The 22,254-nt window shown below is 37.9% G+C and overlaps 1 protein-coding gene and 1 pseudogene across 1 annotated transcript; one reads left to right on the forward strand and one right to left on the reverse strand.

Annotated features, from left to right (window-relative positions):
- The first annotated feature begins 1,514 nt into the window (after positions 1-1,514).
- On the forward strand, positions 1,515-5,893 carry LOC101959184 (olfactory receptor 1468). Its single transcript, XM_005337407.3, has 3 exons — positions 1,515-1,525; positions 4,047-4,966; positions 5,868-5,893. The coding sequence occupies exons 1-3, from the start codon at positions 1,515-1,517 to the stop codon at positions 5,891-5,893; spliced, it is 957 nt and encodes a 318-aa protein (XP_005337464.2).
- Positions 5,894-17,353: 11,460 nt separating this feature from the next.
- On the reverse strand, positions 17,354-18,092 carry LOC101959467 (ras association domain-containing protein 5 pseudogene; annotated as a pseudogene).
- Between the last annotated feature and the right edge of the window lie 4,162 nt (positions 18,093-22,254).

A 22,254-nucleotide genomic window follows, 5' to 3' on the forward strand; every position in this document is an offset into this window, starting at 1 on the left:
GGCACTTTATCATGATACAGTGTGACAGGTAGAAGAAGAATAAATATAGTACAATAAGATTTTAGGGGGAGGGACTGGGGTTGTGTCTCATTGGTAGAGTGCTCATCTAGCACATGTGAGGCACTGGGTTCGATCCTCAGCACCACATAAAAAATAATAAAGAAATAAAATAAAGTTATTGTGTCAATATCCAACTAAAAGTAAAAAGAAATATTTTAGGGAGGGAGGAACAGAGAGAGAAAGATAGAGATCACTAAGAAACTTTTGTTACAGTTATTGTTTTACTTGTTCTAAGTTATGATTAGATATTGTTGTTAATCTTTTCCTGTGCTAATTTACCATGTTTTAATGTTGGCTGTCTGCCAAGGGCTCATACATAAAGGCCTAGACTCAGTATTGCAGTATAGGAGTTGCTGTGTTTAAGTGGCAGGAACTTGTGGAAAGTCCTCAGGTCATTGTGGATGATTTGAAATGGATCATGGAATCTCCATTCTAGTTTGAGATACTATTCTTCAGCTGCATGTGCTCTGCCATCCCTATCCCATGAGGTGATCATGCAAGGGTTGACCTGGCCAAGGCTGTACTAGGTCATTTGCCATTCTAACTCGTCAAACTGTGAGCTAAATGAACCTGTTTATAAGTTGACTGTGCTAGATATTTCATTGTACTGGTGGAAAGCTGGTACAGGAGTCTCTTTAATATTTGGTGCTGGAAAAATTGGATTTCCATATTAAAAATTTAATTTTAATCTACACCTCACATTCTGTACAACAGTTCACAGAAAATGAATGGTAGATTTTAATGTTTATATGAATGTTGAGGAGATTCCCAATGACATCCTGCTCTGTGGAGCCAGAGATGTCTCAAAGCAAAGGCCATGGTGAGATGGAGCAGGATAGATGTGCAGTGCTTTTACGTGGTAGCTACGGAAGTCAGTTGAGATCACTGCAACACTGACTGGAATAAGTGGCTGAGAAAACTTAGAACAGTGCATTAGAAGTGTATAGTTCTGAAGGGACATGCTGTTCTGCCAAGGAACATAACCATCCTTTAGGCTATCATTTGACCATTTTCTGTTTCAGATGTGAGCTAATGTGCAAACAGCGGGTTGCTATTGTGCTGGGTTAGTTGATATTGATCACCAAGGGGAAACTTTGTTACTCTACACAACTGGAATAGAGAAGGTGGCATCTGAAATCTTGCAGAATTGTTTGGGTACTACTTTACAATTCAAATTCCATGACAAATATTAATGAAAAGTATAAATCCCAATAAAGAAACACCAATAAAGATTCAGGTCCCTACAATGGAAAGTTGCAATGTGTTACTATGTAAAGATCCTACAGCAGATGATGGCTAAAAATGAGTGGATGGTGGGAAAGTGAATTATATATGCCAAACCTGGCTTCACATTCAAATACAGGGCCAGAATAGTCTTGGCAGTGGGAAGTGACATGACATAGATGGAGGAAGGGACGATGGTCATGCTGGGGCTTCTTAAAGATTTTATACAAATGAGCCAAATGTGACGCAAAGGTCCATTTTTCAAATCTGCATGAGGAAGGGTTGAACATGTTCAGGTAAGTTTATTTTTTCTTATTCTTGTGATTCTTTATATCTGCATGTGCTTTAATCATAGAAGTCTGATCCTTGTTAAATGCATTTCTTTCTGTCCTAGGGACTGTGGGCAGAAAGATGGGAGAAATAACAGGTTCTGCCATCCTTGCAATGTTTCTGAAACATGAGTTTCATGGCAGTACTCTACTCAAAGACCACTGTATGGTGTATGAATCCCTGTTATCCACAGGATAAAGCCTAAACTCTTAAACACCTAAGATAGGTTGGGACATTCACAATGTGGTCCCTGATTACTACATGGTTTCTGCAGCCATCCACCTTCACCTCCTGAAATGTAGGCTGCAGCCACACAGGTCTCCTGCCCCCTCCACACACAGGCAACAAGAAAGCATCTGTCCTGAGCTGCTCAGCATCTTCACCTTCCCCCAAAGGATGGTCTGGTGTGAACAGAGGCTGTCATGAGTCACCACTACAGGACTGGGAGAATTAGTCTCTGAGAGGTCCTGGCTAATTATTTTGTTTGTAATGAGTTCCTCCAGCCTTGGTACTCCTCTGGGATGCAGAGCTCCTCAGACTTCTGTGTGTAGAAGGGGAAGAATGAGAAGGGATAGTGCAGTTAGGTGTAGACTACAGAGACTGTTACTTCCTGTGTCTCTAATGAATAAAGGGGAAAAGGATCCTGAGTTGGGCCCTGGAGTCACTCTCAGCCACCTGGATGAGTTGGTAGCAGAGTGAATGAACTCTTGTCTGTCTTTCAAACATGATTGTATTGAACTCCCAGGTTGTGTGGTGTTCTGCAGAATAATTTTTCAGGTCTGTTAAGTTTCCATCTTTCTGCTTCCCAAGACTTTTTCACATGGTTTTAATACTTTGACTAATGTTTAACATTTTTATGTTTTATTAATAATAATGTTTATTGCTATAACTTATTGTGCAATAATATCAACAATTCTATCAGTTTGAAATAATAATAGCTCTTTAAGTTTGGGTAGAAAGTTGTAATTTTTAATTCTCCTTCTTCCTCTTCTCCTCTTCCTCCTCCTCCTCCTCCTCCTCCTCTTTCTTCTTTGCATTTTTCTTCAGAGATTTAAAAAGCTTTTCACAAACCTCTCTTAGAGATTATTATTCAACTTTATCTGAACCTGGCAGTAATATGTATTTTGATGGCAGTGTATGTACTTGTTACTTATATGCAGTTTATTGACCACAGTATTGCCATTACCTGGATGTTCATTTAATATGTAAAAGTCGAGCAATAGAACCAGAATGAATTTTTTTAAACAAATCCCCAGGTATTTGCATATATATAAGATTTATAAATAGTGCCATATGTGTTTCTTATGTCAGTGCAGGGTGTGAATTATGGATTTTACCACAGGAGAAGATCAGAGTTGATTGGGTCAGCAGTGACAATAGCAGGTGATGTCTCCAGTTTGTGATCCCAGCATATACTCCTGACTCAAGAGATCATCCTACTCACTCAGAAGGGACTCAGCATTCTGAGAATCCAGGTGCACAATTTTCCCTATGAGGAACAAGACTTGAGAAACTGCTTCAATAGTCCAGGTGAGATGAGATGCCATTGTAGATGAGGAGCTTGGCCTTGTGATAAGAAGTGGATGAAGTAGCAGGAGAACAAAGTGTAGAATATACATGACATGGTATGTTGGAGTTTCCAGTAAGAGAAAAGAATGAATGAAACAATTCACGACTTCTGACCTGATGCTGCATTCCTTTTTTAAAATATGAGAGTAGAGGAGGAAGAGAGAGGTACAGAGGAAGTGCAATCTGATGATTTTCATTAGGGACCCGTTGAGCTTAAGGAACCTATGATTCACTGAATGGAAGACAATTGTTATGGAATATAGAAATTTATAGGTTAGGGGCGTCTATACCTGAGTTTTATTTACTGATTATTATTTTTATTTAATTGATTAATTTTTTGAGGTGCTGGGGATTGCATTAGGGCCCTGTGCATGTTGGATGAGCATTTCACCACTCTGCTATATCCCCAGCTTTCATGTCTGGTTTTAAATACTGATATAAGCCATTGGAGCATGTCAGGTTTATTAGGAGAGTTCCACATAGAGTTATGATAAGATAGAGTTTAGCAAAATCCATGAGGAATATCAACATACAAGTTACTGATAGAACAGGAGCCAATTATGGTTCCCTAGGATTACCAGCCAGGCATGTATGTAAAAAAGTAATTCATTTTGTCTCAGAAACCAATAGGTAAGTGTTAAGGAAAGGATGGAATATTCAAACATGTTACAAAGAAGTTAAGAAAAAGGCATTCATGATTATAGAGATGATGGACAATTGGATTTTAAAGATAATAATTATTGTATCAAGGTGGGATCAGTTATTGTAGAATGAGTACCAGATGACATATAAGAGAAAAATGTTCATTTATTTGAATTGTTAAGCGACCCAAGTCTTTCTTTTTTTAAAAAAAGATACAGTAGACAGAGCATGACAGAAAGGAACCAAACTCCCATCTCAGAATTCCTCCTCCTGGGCCTGCCCATCCAGCCAGAGCACCAGAACCTCTTCTATGCCCTGTTCCTTTCCATGTATCTTATCACCGTCCTGGGGAATCTCCTCATCATCATCCTCATTCACCTGGACTCCCATCTGCACACTCCCATGTATTTGCTTCTCGGCAATTTGTCCTTCTCTGACCTCTGCTTTTCCTCTGTGACCATTCCTAAACTGTTGCAGAACATGCAGAGTCAAGTTCCCTCCATCCCCTATGCAGGATGCCTGACTCAAATGTACTTCTTCCTGTGCTTTGCAGACCTAGAGAGCTTCCTCCTTGTGGCCATGGCTTATGACCGCTATGTGGCCATCTGCTTCCCCCTGCACTACACCACCATCATGAGCCCCAAGCTCTGTCTCTCCCTGGTGGTGCTGTCCTGGGTGCTGACCATGCTCCATGCCCTGTTGCACACTCTGCTTGTGGTCAGATTGTCTTTCTGTTCGGACAACGTGATCCCCCACTTTTTCTGTGAAATATCTGCTTTACTGAAGCTGGCCTGCTCCAACACTCATGTCAATGAATTGGTGATATTTATCATGGGAGGACTTGTTATTGTCACCCCATTTCTACTCATCCTTGGGTCCTATGTACAAATTTTCTCCTCTATCCTCAAGGTTCCTTCTGCTCGTGGTATCCACAAGGCCTTCTCCACCTGTGGCTCCCACCTCTCTGTGGTGTCACTGTTCTATGGGACAATTATTGGTCTCTATTTATGTCCATCAGCTAATAATTCTACTGTGAAAGACACTGTCATGGCTCTGATGTACACGGTGGTCACTCCCATGCTGAACCCCTTCATCTACAGCCTGAGGAACAGAGACATGAAGGGAGCCCTAAGAAGAGTCTTTGGTAAGAAGACAATTCTATTCTCTGTATCATGGTAACTCTTGCAATAGGTACAACAGTTTTGTCCAGTATAAATATTGTGATGAACATTTGAATATTATTGCAGTTCTTTCTTCCCATCCCAAAGTTTTCTGTTCAAATAAAATATCACATCATTTTCCAATGTTAAAAATCTGAAGTGAAAACAAAAGAGCTGAAGTGGAGATGGGTAGTTGATGTAAAGTCTGTTATCAGTAATCTGCTAGGAAGGTTTCCTGCTTGTTAATTCTAGCTGACCCTGGAAGCATAATTTAAATATTTTAATTGAAATTTCTATCTGTTAAAACAATAATTTACCATGTGTTCCTTTTTAAAAAACCATAACTTGTAAAAAAAATTTTTTAGTTGTTTATTAACACACAGTATCTTTATTTATTTCTATGTAGTGCTGAGGATCAAACCCAGTGCTTCCCACATGCAAAGCAGGTGCTTTACCATTGAGCTACAGCCCCAGCCCCAAAACTATAACTTTTTTTAAAGTGATATACTGCTCTTCCAGGTCAATGCCAAGATTCAAACAACTCAGGCCAATGCTTGCTCTTCTAAATGGAACTTTTTATACCTGAATAGAAAGTCTTTACTTATCTCTTTCTCAGAAAGTGTTCACATCATTCTAACCTTTATTACTTCTACCTTCTTTCCATGTCTGCATTATTCTTTTGTACCCAATCTGTACTTAAAATGAACTTTCCATTTACTGTGTTATAGCAGTTTAGTTTGTATTTGCTGGAAACGAAGTCCCCTTGAGGCGCTAAGTGCTGTTGAGTCTGTTTTTCTGTGGGGAAAAGTGCATGGAGTACTGCATACATGGCATACATTAAGGGCATCTGAGTGGCAGGCCCCTCCCTTTGTGCTAGGCATGTAAGCGGCAGGCTGTTTACCCAGTAGGCACAACCCTGGGCATGAGGCCATGTGTTGTAGTCCCTGTGCTTGCTCCACAGCCCACTCCTCGATTGGTCGCTGCAAGAGCAGTTAGCAGAATTGCATTGATGGCTGCCTGTAATCTGCCTAGCTACTGCCTGAGTATATATACATGGTAACTGTGCAATAAAATCAGACCTGCTTCCTGCTTGGTCTCTGGAGGTCTTGGTTAGTGACTCTGCAGCCACACTCTCCTCTACCCTGTTCTGTGGACCTCCTCGCTGGATGAGAGAGAGCACACACACTTTTCAATCTTACTCTTTAAGGATCACCTTTCCCTCCTTGGTTTTACAAGTTATCAATAAACTTTACATTCATGATCTTACTTAACTCTTGTGATGATTCCATGAAGGAAAGAGAATCTTAATATGGGCCAAAGATTGAAAAATGTGGGATTTGAATATGCCAATGCTCCACTAAGTGTCAGTACTGAACCTGTTTAAGATTGCAGGATATTTGATTGTGGGGGTTCTTCTCACCTCTCCCCCACCTCAGAAATAGGATATGCAGCCTCACATTTTCCAATGTGAACTACATGTACATTGTCTGGATTGTTATCATTGGCTCATGAGTTTTCCTTGTCCCCTGCAAGTGATGACAACCAACTGTAACATTTCAACTTCTCTTAAATGCCACTGACCTCCACATCTCTGCAGCCCAGACCTCCTCCATATCAAAACATAATAGTTTTTATCCTCATTTTTCAATAAATATCTTCACCTGATGATTTCTGAGTCACAGAAATTTGAGCTCCATTTTCTACTCACATATAGTCTTTATCCTACATTCTGTTTCTTGATTCACATAACTTCTATGTAGTTACCCAGAAACAAAATAAAATATTGATACATAATTTTACATAAATGTACCTTGAGCTGGGAACAAAAGTGACCAAATTATATTATGCATACATACCAATGAATCTCACTATTCTATATAATTTAATGCACTTATAAAATAAATGAAAAACATACATGTACCTTGAAAACAATGTTAATTGAAATAAGACAGCTGTAAAGACCATATATTGTATAATTCTATTCATATGAAATATTCAATCTCGGAAAATCATAAAGATAGAATGTTGTTGCAAATTGCTGAGTATTCGTACATATGGAGAAATAAAGAGTAGTTATTAATTGGGGTAATGATTAGGTTTTAAAGTTGTGATGAAGGATGCATCAATCTGGGAAAATACACAAAAATAACTATTAAATGTACACTTTAAATCAGTGAATGAAATAGTATGTATAGTATATGTTAAAAATTTGTGAATAATGTATAGTTAAAAAATTTGTATACAAGTTGCATATTAAATATTTTTGCATCAATGTTAAATTTCTGGGTCTAATCATGCATGATACAATAACATTGTATAAAATTGCTCTTGTTTGTAGGAGATTCTGAAACCTGGACTAGTTAGTGGTAAGTGTCTTTGTATCAAAAATTATCAGTAATTGATAAAAGGGTGAGAGATATGTGGAGAGAAATGAGAGAGAAAGGGAAGAACAAAAGAATGGATTGAAATAGATGTGATTCTGCAATCTGTATACAGGGTAAAAATGGGAGTTCATAATCCACTTGAATCAAATGTATGAAATATGATATGTCAAGAGCTTTGTAATGTTTTGAACAATTAATAATAATAATAATAATAATAATAATAATAAGAAGAAGAAGAAGAAGAAGAAGAAGAAGAAGAAGAAAAAAAAGAATGGATTGAGGCAAAGAGATAGACATGATATGAACAAATGAAAATGGCCTGGGGATTTTATAGAGTATTAGAAATAAACACTAATTTGACATTGAGCTAGTAACCTTTGTTTTGAATGTCACAGGTTTAAGTTCAGTCATACATACACCTCACTTCTTCAGTGATAATATTTATAGAAACATAATATTTTAAATTCTGTTTTCACTTGAGTTAATAAAAGGATAATTATCATCTTAGTTTTTATCAATTGGAGTGTAAAAAAATTTAAAACCTCCTGAAAAAAATTATTGGTCTAAATGGAGGAAAAAAGGGAACAAAATTATTATCCCAAGGTATAATAGTAGAAAATGCTCTTGAAATGAAGAAAGATAGAAAGATAGAATTTTAAATATAGTTTGAAATGATTGAACTGGAGGTTTGGAGGAATAATTCTATAAGCATCAAGGAGGAGATGATATGTGAGAGGTGAAGGAAAGATGGAGTAGACAATCTTCACAAAGATTATTCCACAGGTGGTTTGGAAAATGATATTTCAATGGCAAAGCACATCCACAAAATTTCTTATCTAGTGAATTTACACTTTAGGTGTAAACACATATACAAAAGAACCGTCTAAAATACATGAGAATATAATAAATATAGCATCCATGAACCATTTCTTTTTCAAATCTACCAAAAAGTTAATCAAAATAAAAATTCAAAACTAAAAAGTCATAATCCTAGAAGAATGGTAGGACGAATTTGTTTAACATAAGTAACAATGTAAGAAAAAGTATGTTATGGCAAGAAATGAAGAGAGCATTTATAACAAAGTTGATTTTAAGGTTAATAGCAGTAAATAGCAAAATATCTTGTAGAAAAAAGTTGGTCTCATAGAATAGAAGTTGGGTAGCAGGAATATTTTCTAATGTTCTGCAACACAGTAGGATGAATACAACAATTAATCATAATTTCAAATGGCTGATAGAGCAAATATTGAATGTTCCAAACACAAAGAAATGATAAATGCTTGAGGTAAAGGTTATGTCAATTATCATGATCTGTTCATTTTACGGTCAATGCACGTAGTGAAACATCACACTGCATGTATTCCATATGTATGCACAATGATCATGCAACAAATTAAAGAACATTTGTGGGCCAAGCCAAGTGAGAAAAGAAAATGTACATATGAGAAATCATTGGAAAAAATAATGTGAATGTTGAAAACTTTGAGGTAGGAATAGTTAAGTAGGAGACACATAGATCAGTGGAAGAAAATAGAGTCTCAATTGACTTTAGGAAAAGGTATCTGGCCACTTCTGTGGAGGAAGGGAAATTGAATTTGTTCTCCTTGCATATTACATGATCTTATATATAGAAGACCCCCAAAACTCCACCAAAAAACCCTACTAGAACTAGTAAATAAATTTAGCAAGTTGCAAGATACAGAATCATCAAATAAACATCAGTAGCATTGTATGCAAATAGTGAATTATATAAATTAGAAATCAAGGAAACAATACTATTTATAATAACCAAAAATGATTAAGTAAAAGACCTATGAATAAATATAACCCAAAATGTGAACTATTTCTATATAAAAAATCATAAAAAACTTATGAAAATTGATAAAAGAAATTGAAGATGACATACAAAAAGTGTGATGGTATACCCTGTTCATGCATTGGAATAATTGATATTGTTAAAATGTCCATCTTGCCCCAAGAGATCTATGGATTTAGTGCAATCCCTATCAAAATATCAATGACATGGGGCTGGGGTTGTGGCTCAGTGGTAGAGCACTCACCTAGCATGTGTGATGCCCTGGCTTTGATCCTCAGCACCACAGAAAAACAAATAAATAAAATAAAGGTATTATGTTCAACTATAACTAAAAAATAAATATAAAAAATCAATGATATTCTTTACATAACTAGAAAAAGTAGTTTTAGGTTTTATATGAGAACAAAAAACCTTAATAGTCAAAGCTATTCTGAGCAAAAAGAAAATAACAGGAGGTGTTGCATGACCTGAAAGTTGTAATTAAAACAGCATGGTATTGGCATAGAAACACACATAAATCAACAATACAAAGAGAACCTGGAAGCAAACTCATGCATCTACAACCAATTGATTTTTGATACAAGTCCTAAGAAAACATTGGAGGACCGACAGTGTTTTCAATAAATGGTGCAAGGAAAATTGAATATCCACCTAGATCGATCTCTCTCTCTCTCTCTCTCTCTCTCTCTCTCTCTCCCTCTCTCCCTCTCTCTCCCTCTCTCTCCCTCTCTCTCTCCTTCTCTCTCCCTCTCTCTCTCTCCCTCTCTCTCCCTCTCTCTCCTATCTCTTTACACTCTATCTAGTAAAAACCAACTCAAAACACATTAATAACTTAAAAACAAAAATGAAGCAACTAGAAACAACAGAGAGGAAATGCTTTAGAACATTTGAATGGGCAAGGAATTTTTGCACAAGATCCCCAAAGCACATGAAACAAAAGCAAAAATAAACAAATGGGATTACTTCAAACCAAAAAATTTCTACACTGCAAATAAAAGAATAAAGAGTTAAGAAACAGGCAACACAATGGAAGAAAATATTTGCAAAGTATACTTCTGACAATATTTTTATATACAGAGTATATAAGGAATAAAAATCTTCAATAGCAAAAAACCAAAAACCTGACTGAAAAGGGGGCAATAGAGCTAAACAGACATTTCTCAAAAGAAGACATACCAACGTTTGAAAAAATGCTCAACATCGCTTATCACCAAGAAAATGCATATGAAAAGCACAATTAGACATCACCTTACTCCAGTAAAAATGGCTACTATCAAAGAACATAACAAGTGCTGGGTGGCAAGGATGTGAAGTAAAGGGAATCCTTGCTCACTGTGGAGGGGAATGTAAATTAGTATAGCTGATATGGAAAACAATGTTAAAGTTCCTAAATAATTAAAACTAGAACCACCATATTCAGCAATCCCACTCCTGGGTATAGATCTAAGGAAATGAAGTCAGTATGATGAAAAGACATCTGAACTCCCATGTTCCTTGCAGTTCTATTCATAACAGCTAAGAGATGAAAACAACCTTAGTGTCCACCAGGTGATGAATGGGTAAAGAAACTGTAGCATATATACATAATGGAATACAATTCAGACATGAAAATAATGAAATCCTTTCATCTGTGACAACATGGATGGAACGGGAGACTATTATGTTAAGTGAAATCAGTTAGGCAAAGATAGACAAGTGTCACTGTAATGTTGAATCTAAAGAAGTCAATCTCATAAAAATTGAGAGTAGAATGGTGGTTATCCAAGGCTGGAGAAAGTAGGGTGGGGCAGGGAAGAATGGAGAGATGTTGATCAATGGCTACAAAGTTATAGTAAGGTAGGAACAAGAAGTTCAGTGTGCTATTTGGCTGATAGGTTACCATAATATACTGTGTATTCCAATAAGCTGGAAAAATTTTTTTGAAAATTTTCCCCATAAAGAAATGGCAAATGTTTGAGGACATAGAAATCTTAATTTAAACATTATACAATATTTACATTTGTCAAAATGTTGCAAGCAGTCCTGATAATATGTACAATTTTCATGATTTTTTTCTGTGACAGTTTAATATAAATGAAAATAAAAATGAAAAAATATCTTTAAATGTTACAAGATTTCTGAGGTCATTCTATGTGTCTTTTTATTGTAATATTCTTTTGTATCGATCAGAAGATCGTTTTTTTTCCTCCCTATAGTTCTTGTACCTAGTTTTCAGTGCAATTGAGTAGAGGATTCATTTTTTGTTAGATTTTTTTCTGGTGTAAAAGAAATTGATTTAATTTAAATATTAATCCTTTGTCTTGTCACTATTACTTTTTTGTTGTAGTTTGACACTGAGATTTCAAAGTTTATCTATGATAAAAACTGGTGTTACCTTAACAACCACCGGAAATTTAAAAAAAAACAATTGAGAATAATACTCAAAGGAATATTGTATGTATAGTGCAAAATTTTGTGAACCACAGTCTGCTTCTTTTATTTTTGGCAGTTTAAAATAATAGAAATTTATTTTCTCTGTGTTCCCGAGAAAAGAAGTTCAAAGTGAGGTGTCAGCAGGGCCTTGATCCCCATAAGACTGAGCATACCCTCCCTTGCCTCTGCCCAGCTCTAGGGGTAGTCATCAGGCCATGGGATTTTTAGCTGGTAGCTCTATTTCTTAGTTTTCTGCTTTCAGCATTACATGGTGTACTCTCTGTGTCTCTGTCTTCACATAGCTTTTTTTTTTTCTCTCCTTAAATGGGCATTGCTTATATTAGCCTACAGTTCATCCCCATGGCTTCATTTTAACTTGAATACAAAGTACTAAGTAAGGTCATATTCACAAGTGCTGTGGGTTGTGACTTCAACATACCTTTTTGGGTGACACAATTCAACCCATAATAACAGATGTTTAGGTCTGATATGCTGGTGGGACAGGATATAATGGGACCTATTTCTACTAGCTAATTGGGACAGGAGTGGGGGCTAGGTGTGTGCCTGAGCAGGGGAGAGAGGGAAGCAGGATGGACTGGTCAGTGTGAGATCTGTCATATCCCTTGGTTCACTCAAAACAACAACATCAACAACAAAACAAACAAACAAGGGCTGGGGTTGTGGCTCAGTGGTAGAGCTCTTGCCTAGCATGTGTGAGGCACTGGGTTCGATCCTCAGCACCACGTAAAAATAAATGAATAAAATAAAGGTTCATCAACTTCTAAAAAAATTTTTAAAAAAAGAGTCTGAGGATTGGAGAAGGGATACAAGCTCTGCTTTCAGGCAACTCTGTGAGGCAGAGGACATAGACAGGGGCTGCTCAGGGGTCAAGTGTTAAAGTGTGCAGGCAGGGGGGGCGGGGAGAGAGAGAGAGAGAGAGAGAGAGAGAGAGAGAGAGAGAGAGAGACTTTCTTTGCCTTTTCAAGGAACACAATGCAGCTTTGGCACAAGGAGGGTCTCAAGGACATATACTGACCATCTGAAGCACTTGCAGCCTCAAGATCAAGGGTACTGGGAGATAGCAGAAATATTAATGGGGGCCATTGCCAATGGCAGAATAGGGCCCTTTCAAGATAGTTTTAGAGAAGATCAAGGGGAAAGTGCAAGTCCCAAATGTGGGGAGCCGCTCTGAATGACCCATGCCTTCCGGTCCCGAAGCAGGAGGCTCTGAGCAATCACTACATTTCCTGGTGACTTGGACATTGCCCAGCTCGGATAGTAAAGGTGGGTCTTCAGGTATAGGTGGGTTGTGTTTCACTAACCTGATCCTTGTAACCCTGCCCCTTTTGGCCTTTTTTTTGGATAGAACTTTCTAAAGAATAAGAGTCCCCCAATAAAAGCCCACTTCCAAATGTGCTCTCTCTCTCTCTCTTGCCAGTCTCTCATGACTTTCTCTTGCTCTCCTCTTTGGGGAGCCCAAGGCTGAGAGTTGAGAAGCTATCCTGAAGCTTGTGTAAAGGTAATTTGTGTCTGGGTTTTATTTGGTGTCCCTGAAAATTACAAGTGACCTGAAGTTCAGCTGCCCGTGCAGATCGGGGGCGGCACCCAAAGCCCCCCAAATCATCATAATCTACTTTTGTGAATACACCCCCACCACTTACACACAGAAGTGGTTTCTCAGGTAACCACATGGGAGGTTGATATCGTTAATCATTGTATGAGGAAAAGGAAAAGGAGAACACTTGTTTGGAACCTAGAGTTTGAGGTTGTGCATTGTGCTAGGTTTTTTTTTTTTTTTTTTGTCTGTGACCCAAACAAGAAAAACTGTGACTTAATAAGAAAAACTTAGAGGAGGAAAAGTTTATTTTAGCTCACAGTTTTGCAGATTCAGTCCTTCGTTGGCCAACTCCATTGTTTTGGGGCCCAGGGTGACAGTCCCTGGCCAGGTTGATAAAGCTCTCATTGATTTGAACTTGAACTTAAGAGTGTTTTCTGAACATAACAATCAAGTCTTGTCTGGTGAGTACCTTACTGTGTTATCATTGGTCTTAAGACAAAGGCAAAGTCACTTTCAAGGGACAAATTGTACTTTATTATTTGACCTGTATCTACCCCCACTGTCTCCTCTGTCCCCACCGTGACCCTTGCATCCCACTCTCCAGCAGTGCTGGACCTAAGGTTGCAAATTATTGTCTCTTGCATGTTAGACTCAGTGTTCCCCCAGCCTATCACTTTCTCCCCTCTGCTTCCTCTTTGCCTGGCCCATCCTGATTTATCCTTCAGGGATGTTATATGGCACTTGCTAATACAAACCTTGCTCTTTTCCCCAGATCAGGTGAGTCCTGCTGCAGTTCCCCACAGCCTCCTGCACTCATGTCACACCACTTGATGTTCTGATCACTGGTGGGTAGCTGACTTCCCACCAGATTGTGAACTCCATGCAGGAAACTCCATGTCTGCCTCACACCTGCAGCAGGGCAGCCCCTGGCATGGTGTCTGATGTGGCCAAGGCTTCTTCTGTGTTTGTTGGCTGTCCTTCAGGCTAAGATAGATTCCTTCAACTTTAAAGGCAACAAAGTCCCGTTAAGTTAGAATTACTCTCCTGCTAAATCTTCCCAGAATTAGAATTCACTAGACTTACGCATTTAGCCCTAAATTTTTCTAGTACCAAGGTCACACATGTAATTTTGTATTTACAAAAAATATTAGGGTACATGGAATGTGCTATTCTTTTCAGTGATACCAGTGACTCAAAACAAACATCCTTCTATTTTAATCCACATGATTCCATTGATGTGGGAAAAATAAATATGATGAACATTTTGTAAGGTATCGGGGGAAAGGTGTATTTTTTAAGACTTTGCTTCAATTCTTCTACAGATGTTCATGCCATAAGTGATGGTTAATTGTTATGTGTCAAATTGGCTAGACCCTGATACCAAATAACAGTTCTAAATGTTGCTGCGAAGGTATTTTATGAGATGAACATCATCACCCTAGGTACATGTGACTGCACATATGGTGTGACGCTACATCATGTACAACCACAGAAATGTAAAGTTGTGCTGCAATTGTGTACAATGAATCAAAATTTATTATTCTGTCATATATACCTAATTAAAATAAATTAATTAATTTTAAAAATACATTTAAAAATTTTAAAAGTATTAAAATTTAAATCATTAGACCTTGAGTAAAGTAGATTACCCTCTGTTTTAGGCAGCTTTTTTGCTGCTGTGACTAAAAGAACTGATTAACACAATTGTAGAGGAAGAAAAGTATATTTAGGTGCTCAGTTTCGGAGGTTTCAGTCCACAGGAGGCCAGCTCCATTCCTCAAGGCTTGAAGTGAGGTTGAACATTATGGCATAAGAGTGTGGCAGAGGGAAGCAGCTCACATGGTGATCAGAAAGCAGAGAGAGAGAGAGAGGTCTTCAGTTGCCAGATACAAATATATACCCAAAGCCACATCCCAATTCCCATCTCCTCCAGCCACACCCTACCATTTCAGTTACCACTCAATTAATCCCTCAAGGGATTAATTCACTGATTGGGTTAAGGCTTTTGTAACACAATGATTTCTTCTCTGAACCTTCTTGCATTGTCTCACATGTGAGCTTTTGGGGGACACTTCACACTCAAACCATAATACCCTCCCTAATGTGATGAGCCTTGTACAGTCATTTGAAGGACTTAACAGAAAAATCTTGAGTCTCTAAAGACAAAAATTTCTTCCTCCAGAATATTCTGGACTCAAGACTATAACATTCTCCTCTTTCCAGGGATCCCAGTAGGTGGGCCTGCCCTGCAGATATCAGACTTATCAGTCCCCAGGACCATGTGCAATATATCTTTAAAATGAATCCCCCACCCAAACACACACACTTCTGTTTTCTTCTGCACAACCCAAACTGTTAAATAAAACAGAGGAGGCGCATTAAGAGATGTAGGAAGCTCACACCTGAGCTCAGATTGCTGGAACCTTCACTCTGCTGATGGTGTTTAATACAGCTACACCAACAGTTTTTATATGTGGACAAAAGAAAATATCCTCTGAACAAACACTTGCACACTGAGCAACACAACCATAGAAGGCACTACCAGCAGTCACACCACCTCTGGGAGGGAAGGAAACCCAACATGACTTCCAAAGGCTCAGATCTCAGCATAGGTCTTTAACTGTGCTTTAAAGTCTGAATTTTCCCGTAATTTTCTTATTTCATAAACACCCTTTCTCTTTATATACAGCTATATGCCCCCATATATATGTGTGTGTGTGTGTGTGTGTGTGTGTGTATACAAACACACACACACAACTTTTTTTTCCTTCTCAAAAATAAAATAGCCATCCCAATCAAGGGAGACTATCAGCAGCATTCAGTGGCTGCAGCAGGAGCCATGTCTTCTTTTAAGGTCAGAGACATGCAGGACAATGGGAATAATATGCAGCAGGGAAAGGGAGAGATTTTTCTTTTTAAGGAAGAAAAGACTGAGCATGAGGCAGCAGATAAACAGGCTTTTGTGGCTTAAAAAATTGTTGTTAGCTCATGTTGTTTTTGTAGTTCTGAAGATGATGCACAGGGTTTATGACAAGGGATTAGCATTGCTCTGGGATGGGACATTATGAACTCAGCCTTGGTAAAGGAGGAAAATTCTGAGGCTACATGAAGCTTGGGCTGGAACTGACTCAAGAGGGACTTGGGAAGGCAGAGGACAGCAAATAAACAGTCATTCAGAGGCTGGATGAGGACACCAGTTCTGTTTCTGAGAAATGGCAAGTCCTTCTCCCTTTGCATTGGAGCGTCTCTGTGGTCCTGGCTAGGAGGAGGCATGTAAGGTTGCCACCGCCAACACACTATGTTCCCCCTGGACATGTTTCTCTGCAATGCTTTCTGGCTTTCTCTTGCAGCCTGATTTCTGGACTCAACAGGAGACTTTAAAAATGGTAAATGGCTAGTTTCCCCTTAATGGAAACACATGAGGATGATGGCAATGTTAAATTCAAATTTGTAACTTAAAAACAAACAGCATTGACAAAGATGTGACGATCAAACACATGTATGTATGCCTTTCGATTTACTCATGCACAGTCTTGCTAATAAGGACCAGGGCCAGAGCAGGCAGCAACTTCGCTGCAAATCTCTGAGCCAGCCTCAGCCTTGGTGCTCCTTACCCCAGCAGCTAGGCCAGAGGCCATATGAACTTCCCTTAAGCAGGAACAGCAGGTGCCTTGGGCAGTGTGGGACAACCCTTTTCTGAACATTATTCTGCTTTCAGGAACTTAGCTCAGACCTGCTAAAGGAATATGCTACAACACCTGACCTAAATAAAGGTTTTGAAGGTGGTGAATAAGAGAAACTAAAGATGAGTCAAAGCCAGAGAAAGAACATATAGTTCTAAAACCTTTTACTCTTTTCCTTTTGCTGGCTGGTGTGAGAAGTTCTGGTTTGGTAACAAAAGAGGCAACTATTTGGTCAGTGAAAGGCCTGCAGCTTGAGAGATGCCAATGTTGTCCATCTCATGAGTTCTGATCCTTGGCAGAGTCTGTTGGGGGGCACAGCATGGGAAGTGGGCAGGAGTCAACCCCCCCACACACAGACACTTGTCCATGGAAGAGACTTTGTGCCACGTCTGGAACAGCTGGGTGGGTACAAATACACCCACCAGAGGTGTCCTGAGAAAAAGTATCTGCTGCAAAATAATAATTATTAATAAAAACAAATCTGAGAGCATTAGGAGGAGAGGAAGCAAGACCAGTTACCCAGGTTTGCCCTGGGATTCTCTTAAAGCCTCCTCCAATTTCTGTCTAAACTTGTCATACTTCTTCTGCCCTTGCTGGATTTTGTCCTGTTCCTCCTTTTCCAAGATCCTTAGGAAATTCTGGAACTCAGGGATGGAGAATGTGTCCCACTCCCTCCTCCAGTTTCATTCTCCTTTAGCACAAAGTTGAGGACATCTGTGTCTGGCCAGCAAGGAGGCACAGATAGAGGGAGCAGTCAGCAACAAAGCGTTTCTAGAAGAGCACTTGACCACCCTTGTGTATTTGCTTAAAAAGTGCAAACTTTGGGGGATTTTCCACAACCATAAACCTCTTGAGCAGCCTGTGATTGTGCTGCTGATGGGCAGCTACTAGATAACATCCAGTGGCATGTAGAAAGATGTCTGCTTGCCTGTCATCGCCCCAGGTTCACTTCCTTGATGGCATCCTTGATGGACTGGGGCCTGATCCCAGCAGGCACTGCCATGGACCGCACCCGTGTAGGTGCCATGTTTGCTAAGCTTCATGTCCAGGCAGTTCTCCAGGCTGTTGTGGCTGTTGATCTGCTTGATCTCCTGCAGTGTAGGCAGAGGAGATTCCCGAGATTCCCTCCTCCACCATCTTACAGATGTTCTCTGACAGATGTCTGCTCTTCACATTCCTTAAAAAGGTCCTCTTGGCCGTGAATAAGCAATCTTCCAACTCCTCCTCTAGGCTGCAGTACTTCTTACTGCTCATTGCTCATGCTGCTCTCCACCTGTGTCTGGACCAGCTGGCTAGCTCGCTCAGCCCAGGGGCGCCATCTCCTCTGTTTTTGAAGAATTTGTTGAATACATTCTCCAGAGCAGCTGCACAATTTTCCATCCCCACCAGCAATGTATGGGAGTTCTAATTCCTCCGCATTCTTACCAATATTTTTTTTCCATTTTTTAAAAACTAAAATCAAACTAGTGTACAACTAGTATTTTGGAAAGCATTCCTTGAAACTTTTTAACATCTGTAGAGGATGACTGATGACATTGAACATCTTTTCATGGACACGGGGCCACATGGGGCCATTTATACATCTCCTTTGGAGAAATATTTATTGAGTTCCTTTGCACATTTTAATTGGGCTTTTTGTCTTTATCACTTAGTTGTGAGAATTCTTTATACATTTCTACATATTAATACTCTTACAAACTGACATGCAAATGTTTTCTCCCATTTGTAGGTTGTTCATTAACTTTTCAGATAGTGTTTGTTGATACATACATGCTTTTTATTCATCTATTCTTGCTTCTGTTGTGAGTTTTTCTTTCTGTTTTGTTATTGTTGTTTGTTTTGTTTTGGTCATAACCACAGAACCACAGCTAAATCCACCTTCATGAAGATTACTCTTACATTCTAGGAGTTTCATAGTCTTAGCTCTCATATTTAAATCTTTCAGTAATTTATGTGTTACTGTTTGTATGTCTTCTTTTGAGAAATATCTATTTCAGGGCCCTTGCCCATTTCTTAATGGAATTATCTATTTTCTTTCAATAGAGTTTGTGTTCCTTAAATATACTGGATATTATTCTCTTATCAAATGCATGAAAAGAATATTTGTTTATTTTATTTTTCTTTATTTCTTTCATCAGTGCTTTATATTTTTTGCTCCTATAGATCTTTGATGTATTTTTGTTAGATCTATTCCAAAATATTACATTTTAGGGGGATGAGAATAAAAATGACATTGTGTTTTTAATATAAAATTCCACATTCTCATTGTTAGGGTGCAGGAAATCAATTGACTCATGTATATTAGCTTGAATCCTACAAACTTCCTATAACTATTTGTTAGTTATGGAGTTATTTTGTGAACTTTTTTTGGTTTACTACTTAGAGGACCATGTCAGCATCAGACACAGTTTTATTTCTACTTTTCCAATCTATCACTATTTGTTTTTCCCCTCTTATCACATTAGCCATGATTCTAGTACTATGTTGAAAAGCGGAGATGATAAGCAACATGCTTGCCTTGTTTATGATTTTAGGAAGAATGTATCAAGTTTCCCACCATTAAGTATATAAGCTGTAGGTTATTTGGTAGCTATTCTTTCTGAAGTTGAGGTTCTTCCTATCTATATCCAACTTACCAAGGGTTTTTTTTTCTTTTTTCATGAATGAGTACTGGATTTTGTCAAGCGACTTTCTCTGCATTTAATGATTTGATCATGTGATTTTTTCCTTTAGGTTGTGATGTGATGGATTTTACATTATTGATTTTTGAATGTTAAACCAGCCTCATATATCACTTGGATAGATTTCACTTGGTCATGGTTTATAATTCTTTTTATACATGATTGTATTTCATTTGCTAATATATTTGGTTGAGAATTTTTACATCTGTATTCATGAAAGATATTTGACTGTACTTTTCTCGTAATGTCTTTATTGGGTTTTGGTATTCTGGTAATTCTGTTCTCATAGGATGAAATAAGAAGTATTCCCTCTTCTTCTTTATTCCAAAGAGGTTCTACAGAATTGGTATCATTTTCTCCTTAAATGTTGGTAGAATATACCCAAATATACTATTTGGGTTTGGTACTTTCTCTTTTGGAAGGTTACTTATTGACTCAAGTTCCTTGATTGGTACAGGTCTATTCTGATCATCTATTTTTTCCTGGGTGCACTTGTGAGATTTTTTTTTCTTCCAAGGAATTGGTCTCTTGCATCTAGATTAGTGAATTGATGATAATATAGTTGTTCACAATATTAATTTATTCCTGATGTAAGTATTTATGTCATTTCTCTCTATCTCTTCCTTTCTCTCTCTTAGTCTGATTAGAGGGATCTTAATTTCATAGATCTTTTCAAAGAAGCAGCTTTCAGTTTCACTGGTTTTCTTTATTGATTTCCTGTTTCAATTACGTTGATTTCTATTCTCATTCTATTATTTATCTAATTCTATTTAATTTAAATTTAATTTACTCTTCTTTTTATAACTTGACAAAATAGAAGTGCGGACAATCATCTTTAGATCTTTCTTACTTTTGAATACATGCATTTAATGCCATAAGTTTTTCTCTAGGTAACTGTTTTTGTTGTATCCTGGTAATTTTTGTAAGATCTACTTTCCTTTTCATTGAGTTCAAAGTAATTTTAAGGATTAATTGAGAATTGAAAAATCAACCCTTTTATTATTATGTGATGAGAAAGGGCAAAAAAAGAACATGACAATTATTTCTGGAATTTTTCATTAAATTCCAGGACTGTGGTTTAGTAGAAGTAACTGAAATCAGGAAAAATGAGAACATGGATAAGTGGGACTATTGTGTCTCAAAACTACAAAACACTGATTAAAGAAACAAAAGATGTAAGAAATGGAAATGCATACTATGGTCTGGACTGGAAGACTCAATATTCTTAAGTTGTTGACTCTTCAAAAACTTCTCTCAGGATTCAGCAAAATTCCAACCATAATTCCAACAAGATTCTTTTGTGTACAAATTGATGATCTTACTATAGAATTTATGCATGAAGGCAAAGCTAGAAATTAAAATCAGTTTTGAAAGAGAAGAACAAAATAGAAAGTTTCACATTTCTTATTTCTAGTCTATTAAGTGACAATGACCAAGTAAGTGTGATATTAAAGAAAAGATAGAAAGATATATCAGTGTTGAGAGTCATAATAGCATAAAATGCAGAACTAGATTCACTCTTATATCCACCATTGATTTTTAATACTGTAAGCAAGGCAAATCAGTAGAATATAGCCTTCAACAAATGATGCTGGAAAAATCAGATTTCTCATGCTAAAGAAACAAAACAACAACAAAACCCTTTACTCCATTCTTCTCATTCTCTAAAATAATTAACTTAAAATGCATCATAGACCTTGTTATTTGTGTGAGTATGAGGAGAGTTCCCATGACATCTTTCTCTGGAGTCATAAAAGTCCCAGAGACAGGTGCAGTGGCACACACCTGTAATCCCAGCGTTTTGGGAGGCTGAGGCATGAAGATTGTAAGTTCAAAGCCAGCCTCAGCAACTTAGTGAGGCACTAAGCAACTAAATGAGACTGAATCTCTAAATAAAATACAAAAAAAGGGCTGGGGATATGGCTCAGTTCAATCCCAGTACCAAAATAAAATAAAAAGTCCCAGAACAAAAATTAAGGAGCAGGTGGAGAAGGATTGAAGGAAGGTGATGTCAAGTTGCATCCACTCAAGCTGGTTGAAGCCAGTGCAGAGCTGGCTCCTGCAGCTGTGGCTGAACGAAGAGACGAGACTGATGAACCTAAAATGGTGTATCAAAATATGTATTTCTCAGTGAATGTGCTCTTCTGCAAGGGATGTAACAACTGTTTCACTGATTTGGAAATTGGAAATATAGTAAGTCTCTTTCTCTGTATTTTATTTTTTGGCTAAACCAATGCACAAAAAGCAGAGGCGATTAATACTGATACCAAGGAAAAGGTTGTTTGTACACAACTAGAGTGGGGAGGACTGAGTCTGAAAACCTGGGGTAATTTTTGGGTATCACATCCTATTTTCATGTCCAGAAATAAATGTTAATATAATCTATAACAACCCAATAAAGGCAAGATTATAGAGGATGCAGATTCCTTAGGAATGAAGTTTGCACGGTATCACCATGCACAGAACTTAATTTAGTTGGTGACTTCCAATTTCTGGGGCCATATGGAGCAGGCAGTTGAAGAAGGGAATATAAATGATGGTATGGCCTTGTAATCAATTTCAAGAACATAGAACATGACATTAGGAAGTCATCTGATATATATGAAGAGTATTTGGGATAGTGTTAATGATGGGTGCTATGAAGGTTTTCCTAGAGAGGTAAGGAGGCAAAAGTAACTAAATAATGTGGAATCTGGGCTTCTTTTTCTAACTTGACCTGAGAAAGTATTGGACAT

This window comes from Ictidomys tridecemlineatus, chromosome 3, assembly GCF_052094955.1.
Source record: "Ictidomys tridecemlineatus isolate mIctTri1 chromosome 3, mIctTri1.hap1, whole genome shotgun sequence".
NCBI lineage: Eukaryota > Metazoa > Chordata > Mammalia > Rodentia > Sciuridae > Ictidomys > Ictidomys tridecemlineatus.